Here is a 21189-nt window from a genome sequence, read left to right on the forward strand (position 1 = left end):
GCAACTTCACTCCGCGGAGCAACCCCAGCCCCGCCCCGACGGACCACTCGCTCTCCGGAGAGCCGCCGGCTGGCGGCGCCCAGGAGCCCGCCCACGTCCAGGACAACTGGCTGCTCAACAGCAACATCCCCCTGGAGACCAGGTGCGGGCCGGGGAATGCTGGGGAGGGTGGCCGGAGGCTGGCTTCGGAGACCCAGGATCTCCAGCGACCAGTTAGGGGGTCCCTTCCACCGACCCTGTCCAGGCAACAACAGCTGGGCCTCTCAAGACACTGGCACTCTGATTGCTAGAGAAGTGGAGTGCAGGGCGGGATGAGCGAACAGAATCGAAAGGCTCCGAGGGTCCACCCATGGCCTACCGTTCCCTAAAGGTAGAATGTTGACCGAGTCCCTTCCCTTCCCACCTGGACAAACGACAGCGAGGCTGGAGAGGGCTGCTGTGTGCGGGTGTGGCAGCCACACACAGCGACCAGGAACAGTGTTCCATCTTGCGTTTGGACCCTGCTGGAGAAGCGTGTTGATCCCACTGCCAGCTTGGCCTGTGGCCGGTTCTCCGTGGATGGGAGTCACCTCTCCTGCTGGCCACTCGCTTTTGTACCCAAAGCACTCAGAACAAGTCCTTCGCACCACCACCACCACCACCTCTTCCAGGTGACTGCTGACCTGGGTCCTCGCCCCCTGTCTCTTCTCCCAGCCTACATTCTGTCAGCTACCCCAGTCACAGGTGTGGACTGTTGCTTTCTTACCTCTGTTTAACCCCCATTTTTGCCAAAGAGGTCTCTTTTCCCTGATTTCATAAGCCAGCCAAGCTCTCTGGAGAATATGCACAAAGATGTAAAGATGAACATTGTATTTCCCCCAAATCCCACTCAGAGATAAGTTGTGGGCTTGGTCCCTTCCCTCCATGAAGATGGAGTGTCCCAGGCTGGCACAATTAGAATCTCTGAGTCATCTGCTTGATTTATTACACTGGCCTGAAACACTCATATTCCCGACTCCCCTCTCCCACAACTCTCGTTCTATTTGAGACAGGGGGGAAAAGTCAGAGCACATTTAAGGACATTAGAATGGATCTGTGCAGGAAAAGTATGTCCTTCTGCGTCGGCCCAGCACACGGTGATCATTTCCCCCACACGGAGCTTGTGGGGTCGAGTGAGAGAAAGAAGGACACCCTTTGGCCCCATTGCGTTCCTGTGGAATCGTTTTCTAAAGCAAGCGCAGTCCCCGACCCCACTTCAGGGCTCATAGTTGGTAAGAGTTTCCCTTGGCACCCTTCCATGTTGCGGGTGATATTTCCACCTGCCTCCGAGGCTGCAGTCGGGAACAGTGTGGGATAATTACATGCCATCCCCACCTGGGGTAGCTTAATCAGATCTCCATTATCTCCACTGTGCTTATTGAACGACCGCATGGGGCTGAAAGAAGCCAGCAGATGATCGATGGGCCTAGTTGGCATCGAGCACAGTAGCTACTCTCTCTGCTTGGGTCATTAGTGGGTGGGGACATGCAGGGGCTCTTTACTTTGAGTCTCCAAGTGGTCTTAAGGGAAGAAAGGTAGGCCAGGAAAATTTTCCTAAGGGAGGCCCCAACGCTCCTTCCTTACCTGTTGGCCAGTGCTCGCTTGACTTTCTCATCCTGACCTACTACCCCACTGGTTCTCAACCTTCCTAATGCCACGACCCTTTAATACGGTTCCCCATGTTGTGGTGACCCCAACCATAAAATTATTTTCATTGCTACTATGATTTTGCTGCTGTTATGAATAAGGCGACCGCTGTGGAAGGGTCATTCGACCCCCAAAGGGGTCTTGACCCACAGGATGAGAACCAATGTCCTACCCATTGAGCAAACCACCAGGGCCACCACTTTCTTCCACTAAGAGTTTCTTATCACTGCTGCCGGGTGCCATCAAGTCATTTCTGACTCACAGTGACTCTGAGAACAACCTGGTGAAGGACGGCCCAGCCCAAAGCCTCCTGACAACCAGTACTGGTGTTGGATCCAGTGTGGGAGCCATTGCGTCGAGCCATATCCTTGAGAAGGGCCCTCCTCCTTGTCACCGACCCTCTGCTTTACCAGCCAGGGCGCCCTTCCCCAGGAGCTGGTCCTTCTTCACACTACCACCCGAGTAGGTGAGATGAAGTCTTGCCACCCTCACTCTTCAAGTACATTCTGATTAATAATCGTTTGCTACAGAATATTTTAAAACTTGAAATAAGCATGAAGAAATTCACTTTTTTCCACCACCAAAGGGTAGATATTGTTAATATGTTGGTATATACCCACATATACTATTGTGTGTGTGTGTGTGTGTGTGTATGCATACCATTATATATACAGAGATACAGATAAGCACAAACACTGGCCATTTTGTATATATGGATTCCTGGGGGTGCAGGGGTTAAGAGCGCCTCTGTTAACCAAAAGGTGTGTGAGATTTGAACCTGCCCACTCTCCTGCAGAAGAAAGAAATGACCATGTGCCTCTGTAAAGATAGACAGCCTTGAAAACCCATGGGGCATTTTGCTTCTGCCCTGTTGGGCCACTATGAGTCGGAATTAACTCAACAGCAGAGTTTGTTTTTTAATATACACAAGTAGATATGAAAGTCTGTGGGAAAATGGAATGAAGAATAGTAGAAATTTTCCATGACCTTTTTGAAGCCCCCTTGTGTGTACGTATATATATAGTTACAGTTATATTCATACACATTTGTAATAATTATAAATTCAGTATGCATATGTATATGTGAGTATGTATGGTTATCTGTCAGCATTCCCCAAATCTGTACTCTCTTCCACAGCTTTCTGCTAGGATGCCCTTCTTCCTTTTTCATTTTTCAAAAGCCACTTTCAGTTTGAAACCACCAGCCATTCTGCAGGAGAAAGATGAAGCTTTCTACTCCCACAAAGAGTTACAGCCTTGGAAACCCACAGGGGCAGTTCTACCCTGTCCTATAGGGTGGCTGTAAATCAGAATCAACTCACTGGCAGACTTTTTCTTGAAGACCCAGCTAGAATGTTTGTGAATGTCTTCCTCTGTGACCCCAGAGTCCATGTGCAACCAAAGATGGCCTCAGACTGGTAGTGGTACCTACCTAATACAGCCGATAGCACGCGTAGAATTCTCCATTTCAATCTTGACCTTAACTGACGGACGTCAAAGAACTAGCAAGGGATAGTTAAGAGTGATCCGTGACAAGTCTGGCAAATGGAATCATAAGTGGCCAATTCAACAAGGTGGAACGTGTGTGGACTCAGATGGACCTAGATTTTGACCTTCGCTTTTAGCAGTTAGGGCGCTTACTTAGGCTCTCTGAGCTGTCATTTCTCATCCACAGTGTGTGCTCAGCTTTCCCGTTGATCCCTGTGGCTGGGAAGGCAGAGTCAAGGAGATGTCAGAGGACCAAGGAACATGGCCATGCCCGGCTCTCACAGTGGGTGCTGGACCAGTCATGCCTGTGCTTTCACGCCCATCTGCAAAGAAAATTAGTCCTGAGAAGTTACTTACTCATTGAGCCTTTTCCGACCAGAGGACTGGAAGGGGAAAAGATAATAGATTTAACCTTTTCTCTGCTTTGGAGAAGTTGTAAGTTTGGCCCTGAGGGCACAGCTGATGTTCTGAAGGCATTATTCACATAGCCAGCTATTCACAGATGTTAGGGGCTCTCTCTCTCTCTCTCTCTCTCTCTCTCACACACACACACACACACACACCATGCTCAGATCTCTACTCCAGTATTCACACTAGCTAATGGATATAGACCTTGCATTTTTTCATCTCCCAAATGGAGAAAATAGCAGTACCTTCCTGATCTGATTAGTGTCACATAACAAACTCCTCAGCACCTAAAGCAAAACTCCGTGCTCACTGTCCTCAAATCGATGCCAGCTCATGGAATGGAAGATGCAATAGGACTGCCGCTATGGGTTGCTGAGACTGGAACTCTTTATGAGAATAGAAAGCTTCATCTTTCTTCCTTGGAGCAGCTGGTGGTTTTGAACTGCTAACCTTGTGGTTAGCAGCCCAACAGGTAACCTACTACCATTCAATTATGCTCCATAATTTTATGAGTCATTTAGGAAGTGCTCAAAAAACTCACTATCAAGTCAATCCAGACTAACAGAGACCTTCCAGGATAGAGTTGTACTGCCGCTGTGGGTTTCCAAAAGTGTAAATCCTTATGGGAGTAGAAAGTCTCATCTCTGTCCCATGAAGTAGTTTCAAATTGCTAACCTTGTAGTTAACAGCCAACTCATAATGCCCTATACTGGTGGTATTTGCTGGCAGAAAAGCTCGTATAGAGAATCCAATATGGTGTCACTCATATGCTGGACACCTTGGCAGGGTAGAAATGGCTAGGGAGCATCCTTGCCCTCTTGGCTGTAGTCTCTGAACTACACATGTTCTTCCAGCAGGGTGGTTTTACCTTATAATTGGTTGCTCAGGCTTCTTACACTAGTATGAAGCTGTTAACCTTTCTAAATATTTGCCAATAGAAATATTTCAAAAGTCTTTCAATTGGTCAAAGTAGGAACAGTCAGCCAAGTTAAAGGGGCAGGGTTACAGACCCCACGTCTCAATGGGAGCAGTGTCCAATAATCTGTGGTCATCTTTAATCCACCACACTGTCTTATAAGGACCATTCAAACACTCACGCAAGAAAAGTGCCTGAAAATGTCTTTGCACGCAGTAGATGTTCAATTACTTATGTAGTACTTGCCATTCAATAACTATTTGTGGAATGCCCACTATGAGCCTAGCAGCTAAAACATAGGACAGGAGGCTCTTGTGTTGTGACAGTGTAAGTGCTATGATAAGGAAGATGCCTGTGTTTCAGATGTCTCCTGCTAGCCAGCCCACTCCCCAGGGCTGGCCATATGATGGGTGCTTAGTAGATATTAGCACACAGGCAAGATAAAATGAACGAATGACAGAACAAATGCATGGATACATACACTCCAGTGAGACTTGAGGAGGGACAAGGGAAAGCTTCCCCAGGGGCCTGGGGGGTGTGAGCTGAGAGTCGGAGGGAAAGCCTGAGCCCTGGCGTGTGCAGGAGGAGAGGAAGGCACGTCCTGAACTACGGCCTAGATTGGTGGCAGAAACACTCTTTGCAGACCCCACTGAATGGGGAACCTCCTGTTGCCAGAGAAACTGTCACATAACCCCTTCCCTAATTGTCAAACTGATTCTGTGTTGAGAGTCTAAAGTACATAGCTGAGCAAATACCATAACAGCTGGTAGGATGATCAAGAGGGCTTTGGATTTCTGTTGGCAGGAAAAGAAATATCAGTGAAAGGGGAAAGGAGAGGGAGGGCCCTGGAGGTGAATCCACTCCATTCTCGGTTCTTGCCAGGCTTCTGGCCCTTTCCCGGGTTAACTAGGTCCTCTGGGAGGAGGCTGGGCTCACCTCTCTGCTCCCTCGAGCTAGGGTGAGACGTTGCCTACTCCCTTGGGTGCATCTGCGGTCCATTCTGGAAAGAGCTGTGTGCTCATGCCCCACCAAACCCTGGCCTGTTTCTCTTGTCTGCAGCATCAGAAACTTAATTGATTTCACAGGGACTGTCTGATTAATAACCCGCCAGGCTCTTGTTGGATGAAGGCGAAGCCAGAGCTGGAGGCTGCCAGACCCGGGCTTCAGCTTGTCTCATCTCAGGCCTGGTTTGGGAGCACGTGACCCTGTTTGTGGTTTTACTCTATTTGGGGAGCAGCTCTGCCTAGCCTCAGGTCTGGTGTGGTTCCCAGAATGACACATGTTGCCTTCCGCTTGATCAGACCAACCCCTGAAATCTGACAGTCTTCTGTGATATCCAGGGATTCCATCCCAGCCATGGAAGAAGCTCCACATCTAGTGAGGGAACAGACCAGGAAGTGAACGAGGCAGGGCCCTGTGGACACTGCACCAAGAGGGGACAGCCGAGCAGAGAAGGCACGCTCCCTCTGCTTAGGAACTTCAATTCCCAATCGTACAAACACTCATGTAGCCCTTACAGGGTGCTAGGTGCCGCTCTAAGTACCTTGCACATACCCACTCTTCCATTCTCACAGTTACCCCATAAGGTACAGTGTTGGGAGTCCCCAGGATTACCCCCAAGGTTGCTGATCCACTAGAATTCCTCACAAGACCCATCATACAGTCATACTTACATCCATGACGTATTACATCAAAGGTTTCAAAACACAGTCATCAAGAGGAAAAGGTGCACGGAGCAAAGTCCAGGAGAAACCAGGGATACGCTTCCAGAGTCCTCTCCCAGTGGAGGCCACAAACGGAACTCACTGTCATCAAGTCGATTCTGACTCATAGCAACAACATATAACAGTCACGCGTGGGCATATATGTGTGTGTGCGCATCAGGGTACAACTCCCCCTTTGGGTTTATGAGACTGAAACTCTTTATGAGAGTTGAAAGCCTCATCTTTCTCCTTGAGAGCCGCTGGTGGGTTTGAACTGCTGGCCTTCAGGTTAGCAGCCTAACTCACAAATCACTACACCATACAAGATATGCTAATTTCCCCAGGATTGGGTTGTGACTATGCGTGTGAATTGTTGCCGGCCAGTGGAGCTCAGCATCTCAGTGCTTGGGGTTATTTTTACTGGGGGACACGGAGAGGGAGTGATCACATAGGTGGCCACTGCTTGCCTCACATCCCCAGTCCAGATTCCCAGAAGGAGAGTAGGTGTTCCGCACAAGCCCATACTGCTTTTACAAACATTTTTGGCACACGGAGCCCATTCTGTCAGTAACTCCTGGGAACCCTCCACGTGTGCCTAGACACCAGCCAAGTTTCAACCTTATAGCTAGCCTTTTGAAAGATAGCTTTCAGACCACCTGTTGTAACTCTCTTCTGCACTACTAGGTTCATCTCATGATCATTCCCATTGTAGATGTAAATATCGTAAAGCATCAAAAAGTTACATGGCTTACCTGGAAATGGAAGGGCCAGGAGCCTTACCGAAGCGACCCACGTCCGTTCACAGGCGCCTCACCGCTCTCTCATGCTGCCTTCCTGATCGTGGACTACAGCTTCTCAGAGCACACAGGAAAGAGGAGGCTCCCCGCGGACAGCTACACAGAGGCGCGGAGGCAGGAGCGTTAGGCACTTCAGAAGGAGGGTAAATGGTTGGCAGGCTGGAGTAGAAGCACAGGGGCCTCGTGGTGTTGAGAGTAAATGGGGACCGGGAGTGATATGAAAAGGAGCCTGTCCCGATTCTGTCAGTCACGAGGGTCCCAGGGTGGTGGAAGTGGAGCTGGGTCGCTATCAACATCTTTGTATGTAGGAGAGTAACACACGGGGACCACCTTGTAGAAGGGTCTCTATGGCCTGGCCCATTTGTGGTTTCTTTCTTCATTCATTAGCTGAAATCCCAGCACCATCCCACTAACCTTTGTGTGGGTTTCACCAAGTCACCGGCCCTCCGCCCACCCTGTGGTCTCAGCTACAGACACAGAGGTGGCACACCCACTGTTGTTCTTGTGAGAACGAGGTAAAGGCATGCCTGGACCCCGGGCTTTGTGGATGGAAACACGATCTAGACAGGACCAGAAGATGGGCTGTTGAGCAGGGCTGTCCCAAAGAACTTCCTGGATATTTCCTTTCCAGGTGCCATTTGGTCAGCGTGTGTGAGGGGTGCTCAGCCTTCCCTCGCCAGGCTCCAGGCTGGGTACTAGGACCAGCACGAAGCTCCTGCTTCAGGCAGCTCAGGAACGAGAGCTAGGCCTCCCCTGAGGCCCGAAAAGAACCCATTCCCAGAAGAGCTTGAAGAATGCCGGGGTTTAGTGGTGGCTGGCTCTCCAGATGCTCCACCCCCCTCCTGGATTGGCAGCGTGGGGCTGTGAAGCTAGAGTGGTCTACATTTGTCCCACCTCTGCCTTTTCCTAACCACATGACCCCACCCGGTGACTTCACCTGAGCCTCAGTGGCTGTATCTGTAAAATGAGATAACACCCATAGATGTGAGGGTCAAAGGTCTCTTGTTCCCGGGGTCCCTGTAGCATTGGGCAGACATGCAGGCCTGTGGCCCCACTGGGGGGTTTCAGTCCCTTATAACTTATAAGTTCTGTTTTTCACTAGAAGTAGAGTCCTAGAAATCTTTTCCGTAGAATTTCAGTGCTGAAGTTTTGAGGGAGGGGGTGGGTGGGCAGGAAACTCAGCAGGGAGCCTTGGACTTAGTGTTAGAGCCCTAGTGTGTACTTTCAGCTCTGCCTCACACTGGCTGTGTGCATTAGGCAGGATACGTGCCTCTCTGGGCATCACTTTCCTCAGCCACCAAATAGGCCAAGTCATTTGGCCCAGAACTAAGTTCTAAAATTATAGCATAAGGCTATTTTGAGGCCAGAATTTCATTCGGAATAGCAAGCATTTTTGGCAAGTGCTCTTGTCCCTCCAAGTCCGGAGTGAGCCGGATGATGAGTCCCCAAGATTGCCCACGCGTGGAAGCTCCGCCGGGAGAGCCAGCAGCCCGTTGCCCCAGAAATCCCGTACTCGGTGTTCTTGTTCGCATCTCGTCCTAACAGATCTGTACTTTTAGGGGATAGTAGTCTCTGCCTCTCTTTAAACAACGGTGTCTTTTAAAATCATAAAAATAAAAATCACTCTTTATCCAGATACTAGGAGATCTCCACTGTTAGCATTTTGATCTACAGCCTTTGTTTGGTGGTTTATTTTTCTATAGCTGCATGTATTTGATGGTGCCTTAAGGTATAGATTTGAATCATTGAGATCGCCACACTAGTTTGGCGTTAGATTAAATATCTAGGTGTTGTGGGGGCGTGAGCCAGATGCCCTGCCTTTACTCTCCAGGAAGGAGGTGCCCTGGCCCTGGAAGTAATGGCTATTCAGATCAGGCCACAGGACAGTACTGAGTGCAGGGGGGTGGAGAGAAGGGTGATAAACCAGCCTCGGCTCCAACCCTCGATTCTGCACCCCGGTGTGTTTGCACACTTGCTCAGTCCCTTTTGTTCAGGAGAACACAGCACGGACTCGCTGAGGGCCTGCTACAATGAGGAGCACTCTTTTTGGCTCGGGCACACAGCAGTGAATCAGGCAGACAGGACACCCACCTTCACAGAACTGAAGTCGAGTTAGAAAGAAACATCGTACACAAATCAGTCAATTAAGTGTGTGTGTGTGTGTGTGTGTGTGTGTGTGTGTGTGTGTGTGTACACCACATCACCATAACCACTTCTTGTAAGGAAAATGGGAGCAGAGCAGGGCACCTAAGAGCTGTCGATTAGAGCTACGGTAGGTAGATAAGAAGACCAGGCTGCCGTCGAGCACGGGGAGGGGTGGATGGAGGCAGATGGAAACACATGCTTGGCTTGTTGAAGCACCAGCAGTAAGGAGGTCAGTGAATCTGGGGTACAGAGGAGGAGGTCGGGGAAGCATCGGGGGCCAGGTCTTTCAGGATCAGGAGAAGACTACAGCTTGGTTCTGAAAGGTTTAGGAAGCCACTGGAGGAGTGAGAACAAGAAGAGACTTGATCCAGATTGCCCTTCAGTGTACAGCAGATTATTACCTTGTTACGGCTGCTCAGAGAGAGTAACTCACCTGGCTCAGGGCTGCTGAAGGATGGAGCTGGACCTGAACCCTGGTCTGCCTGACCTCATGAATTATGTGCCTCCCACTGGGCCACCTGCCTGGAGGTAAAAAACTTCCACCAACACTGGGAGATGCTTCGGGTATGCACTCCCCCAGGATAGCTTATTGCCCGAGCTCACCCTAAGAAGTTCCCGGCGCCAGGGCACTCACCGCTCAGTGGCCTCAGTTGCCAGAGCATTGCCTTGTGCTCTCACTGGCCCAGAGGATTTTAGCAACAAGCACTGAGTGGAGCTGGCACCTCCAACATCTCCTTCCTCTGGTTGGTGGAGTAGGCCAGGGGCAAGCGTGGGGCGAGAGAAGGATGTGAAGCAGAGAGGGCGTCAGCTCCGGTCCCAGGCTTTGGTGCCACTGCTGTTGCGCGCTTACCTTAGCAAAACCACTTTACCTCGCTGGTCCTTGCCTTACCACCCTGCACAAGGAATGGCATTCTCATTCCAGGGGACTGTTTGTGAGGGATGCCGTTTGAATTAGGTAATTGTCGCAGCGCTCCCAAGCATCTGGAACCATGATTAACATATGAACAGCAATTACATTTTGCAGGAGGACTTCACATAATATTTGAGCAGCTCATAAAAATTCTTCCAATGTCATCGCCACCACTCACGGCTTCCTCGGGTGTAAAACAGAGATAGCACGCCCTTCCTCGGTTGCCCGTTTTGAAGATCCTGGTAGGACCTTGTGGGCTTACTGTTGCTGTTCCTGTTCACAGACGAAGAAAGGGAGACTCAGAGGTTCAGGTCACGCAGCAACCGCGTGGCATAAAAGACAGGCACAATTCAAGTGTTCTGGCTCCCAGGACCTGCCCAGAGGCGGAAGGAGGGGCACTGGTGGGGCGAAGCTCAGACGTTGGCCCTCTGAGGTCCTTCCTTCCCACAAGTGCTTGCAACAGACGGAAGCCCCCGCTGACTTGTTGAAAATGACCCCCTGCAGGGCTGTAAAGGAGGTGAGGTGGCAGCAGTCCTGAAAGTGTCAGGAAACAGGATCCAGTGTGTGCCGGTGTGAATGATGTCACTTAAGGGGCGTGGTTGAAACCAGAAAGAGCAGGTGCGCCTGCTTCCAGTATAGCTTAGAAACAAAGGCAACAACCCGGCCCTGCTCTCCGTGCACACACATTGGGGAACTCCCTCTGAGTTCTCAGGGGCTCCATCTTTGCAGGCCACTGATCATCCAGGTGCCTACAGGGCGAACAGACCGCCGTACTCAACATGTGGTCCAGGAGTCAGCATCTTCAGCCAAAACCTGGGAACTAGGGAGAAATCCATCTTCTCGGGCTCCTCCTTCACCCCGACTCCAAATCAACAGAATGAGCCTGTAACAGCTCTCCAGACGGCGGGGGAGTCCTTGCTTTAGAAAGCAGTGGCCCGGAGAGCTTGACTTTCCCACCCCACCCCACCATCCAGGTTGGCTTAGCAAAGTGAGAGAGCATGCTTTGCTGTTCCAAAGCAAATACAGTACATAGGTAGCATCCTGTAGGAGAGTCATCCCAGATATTGGAGCCAGATAAAACTTGGATCCCTCTGTTGAACCTTGCCCACTGGTGACTTTGGGCAAGTCCTGTTACCTCGCCATATCCCAACCTGCGCGTCTGTGTAGTGTAGGTTGCACACCCTTCCTCTAGCCTGTTTGGGAGGGTTGGGGAACATGATGGGTAATGTGCGTGGCTCAGGGCCTGATGCTTACTCGCTCCTCAGCAATGATGGCTGGGATTTGATGCACACAACTGCCCGTCATTCAGGTTTGTGTGGAGAGTGCTCCCACGGATGCTGTGAGCCAGGTGTGCCCCCTAGACACGCAGCTTGCACACCACCCCATTGCCTGGACGCCGTGATGCGCTGGTCTCACGCACTGCTGCACCAACCAGCCACTGTGTGTGTTTCTTTACTGCCCCCTTCATCGATGCATGACTCATTGCTTCATTCATGTCTCCATGTGTGCGTAGAAACCTAGGCAAGCAGCCATTCCTAGGGACATTGCAGGACAACCTCATTGAGATGGACATTCTCAGCGCCTCCCGCCATGATGGGGCTTACGGTGACGGGTAGGTGGCATTCCCATGCTCCTCCTCTCTGTGTGTACTCTCCCAGAACCCCCTGCACTTGCATGCAAACCCTGAGTCCTTCCCTCCCGGGGCATCTTGAGGAAGCCAATGTCATCCTATTGCATGTCCATCCCCAAGTCCACGTTCACCTTGCAAGAGTTTATCCTTAGAAGACTGTCCCCCAGCATATTAACAGCAGCCTTGTTAATATGCAGCTCCTGCCATCTCATTGGCTGCCTTTGCCATTCTGAAAATCATCTCATGTAGCGATTTTGTGTGTGTAGTACAGACCCTGCGGGTCTGTATTCTACAACCTGAGGCGGCTAATATGCTGGTAGCGATGAGACTGCTCCCCTGAATCTGGCAGGAGGTGAGACTTCCCAGGCTGTGCGTGGAAACCCTCGCAGGCCATGGTGAAAGCCACCTGACATGCGTTTGGCTACAACCATGTGCACTGACTGCCCAAGGCTGCGCTCAAGACTAGCGAGGCAGTAGGATCCAAGGCCCACCTGCACTCTGAGCAGCTTTCGCCAGGGGCTCAGAATGGAGCAAGCCTGGCTTCTGAGCAGTTATTTGGAAGCATTGGCGATGAGGGGGCCTCTTGGTCACAGCAGAGCTTCATGAAAGGGTCTGGGCTCCAAGGACCACAAGAGCCCCTTCCAACGAGTGGGTATCCCACGCCCCACTCAGAGTACATCGGCAACGCATGTATTTGACGGAGGGAGGCATTTGAAGGTCCATTGCGTCCAGGTAGCAGAACAGGATTTGAGATGGTTTCCAAGTGACTGCACTGCTCTTAGAGAAAACGCAAACTCACTGCCATGGAGTCGATCGGCACGCCGAGCGACCCCCAGGACAGAAGAGCCGCCCCGGGGTGTCAGACTAGAACTGTCTGCAGGAGTAGAAAGCCCCGTTCGGTAGCTTGTTCCCTAGGAAACAGCATCCAGCCCCAGATCTTTCCAGAAGGAAGATCCCTGTGCCGTATCCCTCGTCCCACATCCAGGGGGTGGAGTGCTAACACCTTCGTGCCTCCGCTTGGGAGGTTTGCCCCACGGGTAGGACTGCCCCCATTCAGGTCCCGTGGAAGCGTGCCTTCGTGTGCTCTGTTTTTGTGGACTGGTACTTGGTTCCCCTTTTCTCCATCCCCCTGTCTCCTCTGTGGTGGCGCTCGCGCGCTGTCTCCAGGCCCATGCATGCTTCTGCTCCGTCCTCTGAGTGTGTCAGGCATTCCCGGGGATAGGCCAGGCCGCTTCGGAGCCTGACCGCACTCCTCCTCCTCCTCTCTGCCCACAGGCACTTCCTCTTCAAGCCAGGTGGCACCTCCCCGCTGTTCTGCACCTCGTCCCCAGGGTACCCACTGACATCCAGCACCGTGTACTCCCCTCCACCTCGACCCCTGCCCCGCAGCACCTTCACCCGGCCAGCCTTTAGCCTCAAGAAACCGTCCAAGTACTGTAACTGGAAGTGTGCGGCCCTGAGCGCCATCGTCATCTCGGCGACCCTGGTCATCCTGCTGACTTACTTCGTGGGTAAGCACCTCCTTCGCCCCAGCCTCCCTCCTCTCCCCCTGGGCCCAGAGGGCAGCGGCCAATACACCTGTGGGCACTGAAGGCTCCTTGGCAGCCTGGAGATCAGAGCACAAAGGGTGCTGGACAGGCCTTCACCCCCCCAAACCTGCCAAGGGTCAGCCCAGTGTACTCCTCTTCCCCTCCCCTCTGCACGTGGACAGAGACATTCTTAGAACCAGAGAGGAACCTTCTCATCTGTTCTTCGTGGGTCAAGGCATAGGCACTCACTAGGACTAGGCTTCAGGGTGAGTGGCACAGATTGGTGTGGCTATCGATGAAATGGCAAGTTGGGGAACTGGGCAGCAGTCAGGCCCCTTCCACTGGGGCCATGTAGCAACAGTGAGGAGAGGACCGAGAAGGCATGCCCTGGAATCAGCAGGGACCATCAAAGACTGGACTGTGCTGATCCTGAACGGAAGCCAGGAAACCTGTCTGGAGGTGTGAGGGTCCAGCACGATGGTCTGAGGGTGTTGTGGAAACCAAGGTCTAGTGTTCATTGGCAGCCAGAGACCAGGGGACTCCTCACTGGGGAGCAGCGGGCCTCAGGAAGCAGTATGAGCCGGGCCTAGGGAAGAAACAGTGACTGGGGCTCCTCTGACCAGATCTCCAGAGCGCTGCACTTGGGTTAGAGGCTGGAAGCACTGCCTGATTCAAACAGGACGGTTCCCAGCTCCTGCTGCACCATGCTGCTTTGATGAATTTGTGACACATGCCGGGAACGACTCACCTCTCTCTCTCTCTTTGGCCTTGGCCTTCTCCCAGGGAAGGTAGTAGTCTGAAGAAATCCGTGTGCCTTGTGTAGAGGGAGTCATTGCCTGGAGGTAACACAGCCTGTGGGTGAAGGCGTTCAGTGAGGTTGACTTAATCCTCAATGTCATTTCCATCCTTCCGCTGTTCAGACTCTTAGTTTCATCCTTCAGATTTCAGATTGGGAGATAGAAAGTAGGTCAGGGCCAGTGTTCTCAGGTCTTGAACCCATGCTAAGCAATTCTGCGGTAATTCTTTAAGGAAAGGGTTTTCTGTTCATCGGGGGCTAGGGAGGCGGTTGGCTTGATTTTAAGTGTAAGTCGAATAAAAAATAAGAACAACTGGCAGAGAGTATCAGAGGAAACAGCCCCTCCCAGTGTGGAAAGGACTCTGTAGCCAGTGAAGTCATTGAGTAGGGCAGGGGCTCGCTGAGAGATGGGAGGTGCTCAGTTACTATAAATGAACAGTAGGGCATGGACCCACAGAACGTGGAGAAGGAATTTGAGCAGTGATATCTGTGGGTGAGCTGAACAGATTGCTTCTCAAGATTCCTGGATTTTATGAAGACAGATCATCAGGAAGACGACAGTGCTGCAAATTGGGAGGTCTCTGTAAACATTTCTAACGAATCAGCCTCTTCTGATGTACAGGGTTTCTTTTTCCCTTTGTGAGGTTTGCTTTAGGGAACATAAGGCTCTAAGGACCAGGATGGCATATGGGTTTCATCTTTTATTCTTTTTGATCAATGGTTGCTGCTCTGTTGAGTCAGGCTCAGAGGCTATGCTCAGACTCAATGGCAGATTGTCTCGGGGATCGATTAGTGATGTCTGTGGTGGTCACAAGAATGGAGAAACGTAATGCCATGTCAGGCGTTCCTTGCCATTCCTGCTCTGGGCCACTGGGTAAAGGAACTAAGTCGAAGTCAGGGCCCAGCAAAACTCTGGAAGAGATGGGTTACTGAATTGAGATGCTGGTGAGGGCTTCGGGCGGCACTACTTGGCACGAAAGTTCCTTTCTGGTGGCACCAATACTGTTTCTCTAGCCATTGACACAAGTCTTGCCGTGATTGACACTGTTTTATGTCCTAAAGGAGTAGGCATTGGGACAGGAAATGTCACTTTAGAATGCGTTGATAAAATGTCATTATGAAGAGCAAGTAGCTTGCTACACAGACATCAGCTTGCTTTGCGTTGACATATTCAGGTTTATGCTGTGTAGCTTAATTCAAAGAAAAAGAATAAAACCCTTTAATGACCTAAGAAAACTCTCTCTCCGGATTTTTCTCTTTCTCTTCTTCCACAGGCTTCTTTCTCTTCTGTCTAATAACACACGAGCAGTCTTCAAGTATCACCAGGTAGAAGTTGTTGTAGGAGACCGGGCGCTCCGCGTCACAGGATGCAAACAAACCAAGCCTTGATGACCGTGTAACAAGAGCACCAGACTAGCGTTGACGGAATAACTTAATTTTTCTTCCCACATGGATAGTCTCTGAATCGGATTTTGTAAATTTTACTTTTCATTCAGCAAACCACATGAGTTACTTGCTGTGATCTAAGCACCATACTAAGTGCGATGGTTAAAGAATGAAAATACAGTCCCTCCTCCTGAGATCTGCATAGCTTCGCAAGGTTGTGCACACAAAACAGTGGTTGAGCCAACGCAGGAGGTACCCAACCCCTCCTAGGATGACGGGGAGGACCCCCTGGGAAAGATGGTCTTTTAGCTCACTCCTGAAGTTGGGCTTAGCTGGAGCAGACAGGAGGGAAGGATGTTCCAAACTGAGGGCGTTGCCAAGACGGACCTTCTTGGCTGGGCAGTGGAAAGCCATTAGAGAGTGTTACGCCGTGGAAGGACATAATCAGACTTTTGTTTGAGAAAGATTTTAGAAAGATCGGGACAAGAAGCACTAGGCGGCAGGGAGGAATAGCAGTACAGCCACCAGGAAGAGCTGGAGGCCTGCACTAAGACAGCGATGGTGTAGGAAAAGGGAGGTGGATCTGAGGAAGATAGATGTGTGTCTTTGGATGGGGAGGCTCACGACGGCACAGCAAGAATACACTGGTCTGATGAAACTAGGTACAAAAACATTCAGACCTGAATCTGGCTTTCCTATCCAAGGACTGGGTCAGATTGGTAAGCCTGGGATGTCCCCTTGGCTACCCAGGGAAGAGGTTAGCCCCCTGCATCTCATTCCCATCTCTACGACCACACAGCCGCTGTGTGCCTGCGGGCAGTTGCTGCTCTTTCTACACCCACCCCACTCCCACCCCCGCTTGCTACCTAGCAAACAGGCAGAGTCCATGGCCCGGGAAGGTGTCTGTGAGGGTTCAGCGAGCTAGCGGAGCCGGATGGGTGTCGGCCTCCGTGCTTGGTCTCCTCCAGCTGCTGGGAGGAAAGGGGTTGCGTCTTGTTGCTTGGCCACGGTTACAGGCTGCGATGACTAACTTGTAAGAAACTATCAATCATTAAAAATCAAATTAATTGTCTCAACCAAGCCCAAATATCCTTAACAAAGACTTCTCCAGCAGACCAACCGATCTAATCAACAGGCAAAAGCACAGATATTTAATTAGATTTTTGATGAAAAATTGTGTTTAATTTCAAGTATAATCAATTATTAATTACTGTAATGAGTGAGTCTGACTGGGTTTACTAATTAACTCATTTAAAAATTATGAATAACCTTTTCATTTGTAATTATTTTCTACATCCTATCAAGTTCCAGATAAGAATTGTATCGCCTCACCAGCACAGGGGGAGGCCCAAAGCAAAGAGCCCAAAGACTTTGTCTTGCGCTGGTATCTGCTTCGGCTGCTGTAGCTGAATGAGAGCGGTGACAGCTCTATTTGAAGTGAACTTTCTTAGTGGCGGGCAAGTCTCTGGAGAAAAGAGCAGCCAGTGACCTTTGATTTGAAGCAACATCTACAGCTATCTTCACAGGAAGATAGAGAAATGGGTGCCTGGGCTGCTGCCCACCAAGGCCACAGGGCCTCTGATCTCAGGCATCTCCTCTCCCCCTGGCAGGGTTCCTGGGCCCTTCTGGCTCTGGGTAGGAATCCTGTAGGATCTCTTCAGAGGAAGAGGGCATATCTTTGTCTCCCAAGAATACCCACTCCGAAAGGCAGCCATTGCTATAGTCTCATCTTCTTCCTGTTAAGAACATTGCAGGTCCTCGTTAGTGTCTGTTTGAGTATTGCGCCTTTGCTCTAGGAAAGACAGCTCCTGTCTGCAGACCAAGACCAGAGAGACTAAGACAAGGGGCTTCAACATGGTCCATGTGCTTTTCCAAGCCCCACATCGGGGATGGCTAATTACGTGTCAACAGGGCACGGATACATGATTTTATTGCATTTCATTGTTTCTAAGATATTTTCACTCCCCAAAAGAAAGCAGTGTGGTGGTATGAAGCAATAGAAATTGCAGGGGCCACTGTTTACGGTTCATAGGAAGGTGAGTTCGCCTTGTCTGTGTCCAGCTGCCTCTCTGTGTGTTGAGTGAGCCCTTCCTCTTTGAATCCTCCCGACATCCTGAGGCGTTATTCCCACTAGCGCAGAACCGATCCCATCTTCAGATGCTCAGTGGCAGAGCTGGGGTTGACCCAGCCTCGGGCACTTGGGCTCTCTCCTCCTCCTCTCTCCATATGCCATCGCCCCAACAATATTGTGGGGCGAGTGTGATTTCCTGTATTTTCCAGATGAGGAAACTACAGCTCTGAGAAGCTAAGCAACTTGCCGGTGTCACACCATCAGTCAGTTACCCAGCTGAGATTCACAGCAAGACTTGAGATTCCAAAGACCACCCTCCTGGGCCACTGTGCTAGCGATCCTGGGCTCGAGCAGATGATAAAGAATCAGAAGGTCCCACCGCTGTCTGGCTGAGTGAACATGTGCGCGTGACTTCACTTCTCTGTCCACTTTCCTTATGGGCCGTGTAATGGACGTGGTGGGAATGGTCAGCCCCGTTTTATGAGGAGGGAGCTGTAAATAGCATCCTGGTTGAAAATATGGGTTCTCAAACTGGCCAGCCTACTTTCAGCTATCAGTCCACTGGCTGCAAGCACCACGAACCAAGGCAAGTTTGCTCAAACACGTGGACCCTGGGGTCCCCTCTGGAAAACGAGGGGAATAATAACAATGGTGACACCAGAGGGTAAGATCATTTACCCGAAGCACCTTGCTCACAAGTGCAGAGTAAGCATTCCTCCCAAAAGTGAGATACTATTCCTATCAATGCAATCATTAGCATAGCTGAAGAAGGACGCCTGTTCGTGCAGGAGAACGATGGGCTTCCTACACTCTCAGAAACTCACAGGGGCGGTTCTACCCAACTGTGGGGCTGTCAGGAACCCACACTGACGTGTTGGCAGCGAGTGAGGTGCCGATCAGTAGCAGCATTCAAGTGGAACTGGGGCCGGGCCTGTAGCCCAGCAGCACCTACCGGCTTCCCTGGCTGTGCTGGTCACACAGGCAGCTGGCAGAACAACCAGGGCATCTGTCAGAAAACATTTATAAGACTGCCGTCCTGTGCCAGGGAAGCAGCACCTCCCAGCATTTCTTTAACTGGGACAGAAGTCGAGTTTCCTTTTGCTGCCAGTTTCCTTGCCCAGATAAAACCGACGGCTTCCTCGCGCTCCGCCTCTCTACAGAAGCAGCAGCCACTGTGTGTGCCGCCGCCCAAGAGCCTCGGGTGAATATGGTCAGGACTCTTGAAGCACCTGTCTTTGCCAGCAAGGCCTTTGGAATAGGAAATGAAAACATCTTGTAATAATATAAGAACCAAGAATGGATTTCCATTGAAACGGAGATTGGGAGTTCTCCTGAGATGGTATTATTTGTTTAATTTTGGCCATCCTTATTTCTGCCTCTGCCCTGCAGGGCAGGAGTCATTGACGGGGATTTCTCAAAGGCACCACAGAGTTTGGGCTGGAAGAGAAGATGCATTTCAGAGTCTGGCCACGTTGGTGGGAACCTCCGCTCTGCCCAGTCCAGTGGGGCAGCCTTAGGGGTCCTCAGTTTCCTCACCTGTGGAATAGGAAGAAGAGTTCTTGCCTCGTGAAGCTATGGAGAGGGTCTTGAAACCCGCACAGACGGTGTTGGGGACGAACAAAAACATAGTGATGACGGACAGAGTCCTTTGTTGGTGGCCCTGGGACATGGCCAGACCCTCCTTGGATGTGTGCTTTCTCAACCGTGATGGTCCTGGAAGGCCCTCCCCGTCTGTGGTTCTACCTATGGGATGTTCCACCGGGACACACGGGTGGGTCACACAGGTGGGCTGCAGCAACTTCACAGTAACTAGACATTCTAGTGCGCAGGGAAGGTTAAAAAAATTTTTTTCTTAAATTAGGTCACACCTAAAGCTGATTATGAATAGCCAAAAAAAAAACAAAACCCTTACCATTTGCACCCTTGTTTAAAGCGGTGAGAGTTTAATTTACAAGTGGGAATTTTTCTAAGCTTAATTGCAGCTTTTCAAAGATGCCTATTGGAGAGCTTGTTGAACTGTTACTGCAGCTCTTGGTCTGGAACAGGAGTCGGCACACTGCGGCTCTCAAGTCATACCCGTCTCTTTCGGTCGCACGGGTGGCTCTGAAGGAAAACCAAAAATCATGGAAAGGGTGTCACCCAGCTCATGGTGATTTCATCTGTAAAAGACATGCATGGCTCCTAAGTAATGTTCAAAATTGTGAGGGACGGGACTGACTCTTCCGTCTCAAACGTTTGTCAACCCTAGTCTAGAAGAAGCCGGGGCCTCCGGTTTTCTGAGGTTATCTGGGCCGCGTTGGTAAGAGGGGTCTCTAGTGGGACTCGCGTCGCACTGTGCCAGCTCTCGAGATCGCTGACATCTCTCCACTCGCTCTTGAGCATGGCAGCAATCCAGTTCGAAGGGCTATTGGACACCACATCTCTTTAAGGAGACTGCTGCTCGGGGCCCCACCCCCAGTCCCTGCGGGCTTTAGTCTCTGCTGCACACGCAGGCTCTCACACGAAACATGCCCAAAGTAGCTGTGCTCGCCAAGAGTTGGCGGAGCCAACGGCCGTATAATAGGATTGGCTCTGTCAAGAATCTTCTAAGCAAAAGAAGAACTGGATGCGACAAAACCATGATGGTTTCATGTCCCGAGACTCGTGTCCAGGTGACATAACCATGTGGCGAGTAGGAGATGGATTAGAAGAAAAGGCCAAGGTGATTGTACTCCGCTTCCCCTCAATTACCCCCTCTGGTTCAGCTCAGGCCAGCCTGGGGGGCTCAGAAACCATTTGCCTCCTAAGCGCGGACCTGTTGCACTTTGGGCCTGGGTGTCATGAGTGGGCAATAAGATGCATTTTTCTCTCTTTCGTCTTTGCCTTCCCATCGGCTGTTGGACAGAGCCATAGATTTAGACGTTTTATGGCCCCAAAGCATGGGAGATGGAGATGATTGAACTTGGTCTTTTAGGAGGAAAGGAAGGAAAAACCCTCGAAGATACAGGCGCTTGTATTAAAGCTTTTCTCTCTAAGATTGCTTCCTCCATGCTGCTCTGTGGGAATTGCTAATAGCAAGATATATATAGATTGTTCTCTTCAGAACAGGCCCCAGACAAATATGTGCCAGTCCCCAGCAAGGCAGGCTTCAGGAGAGGAGAGTGGCTCTTCTGTCATTGTGGGCAGAACTGGCCCTGCTCTGTGGGGCTTCCGGGACAGAAGCAGCCCGAGGGGTGGAGACAATGGGAAGTCTCATTTTGCCCTTAGGAGAGAGGGTTTTTCTTTTCGCTGGGCCACTCGAGCAAGGACTTTAACTCCTCAAGCTGTAATTTCCTCATCTGTAAAATAGAAGTAAAAGCAAACAGAAGACCAGCCATACGTATTAAGACACTCAACGTGCGTCAGCTGAGTAAGAGAGAAAATGTCCAAAGGTGCAGCGCTGCCCTGTGATGGAAGAGCTTGGTGCTGCTGCTGTTATTGGGCGCCATTGAGCCTCTTCTGACCCATAGCGTCCTGAGGCACATCAGAGCACAACACTGCCCAGGCCTGTGACATCCTCACAGTTGTTCCTGTACGTGAACCCATTGTCGACTGGGCCATCTCCTTAAGGCCTTCCTCGCCTTCACTGCCCCTGTACTTGACCAGCATGAGGTCCTCTTCCAGGGACTGGTCTCTCTCGGCAGCATGTCCGAAGGATGTAAGATGAGGCCTCGCCATCCTTGTCTCCAAGGGGCACTCTGGCCTTATTTCTCCCCAGATAGATCGGT

General features: G+C 50.9%; 1 protein-coding gene across 1 annotated transcript in view; it reads left to right on the forward strand.

Moving 5' to 3' along the window:
• Positions 1-73: 73 nt before the first annotated feature.
• Positions 74-21189, forward strand: part of LOC101654740 (teneurin-4) — a 278141-nt gene continuing 257025 nt past the window's right edge. The window contains exons 1-3 of the mRNA XM_045293084.1: positions 74-142; positions 11545-11643; positions 12937-13172. Of these exons, the coding sequence (XP_045149019.1) occupies positions 11597-11643; positions 12937-13172 (283 nt within the window). The 5' untranslated portion in view covers positions 74-142; positions 11545-11596. The remainder of the gene's footprint in view (positions 143-11544; positions 11644-12936; positions 13173-21189) is intronic.

Source organism: Echinops telfairi, unplaced genomic scaffold, assembly GCF_000313985.2.
Source record: "Echinops telfairi isolate 266 unplaced genomic scaffold, ASM31398v2 ScPeMD7_1713;HRSCAF=2227, whole genome shotgun sequence".
NCBI lineage: Eukaryota > Metazoa > Chordata > Mammalia > Afrosoricida > Tenrecidae > Echinops > Echinops telfairi.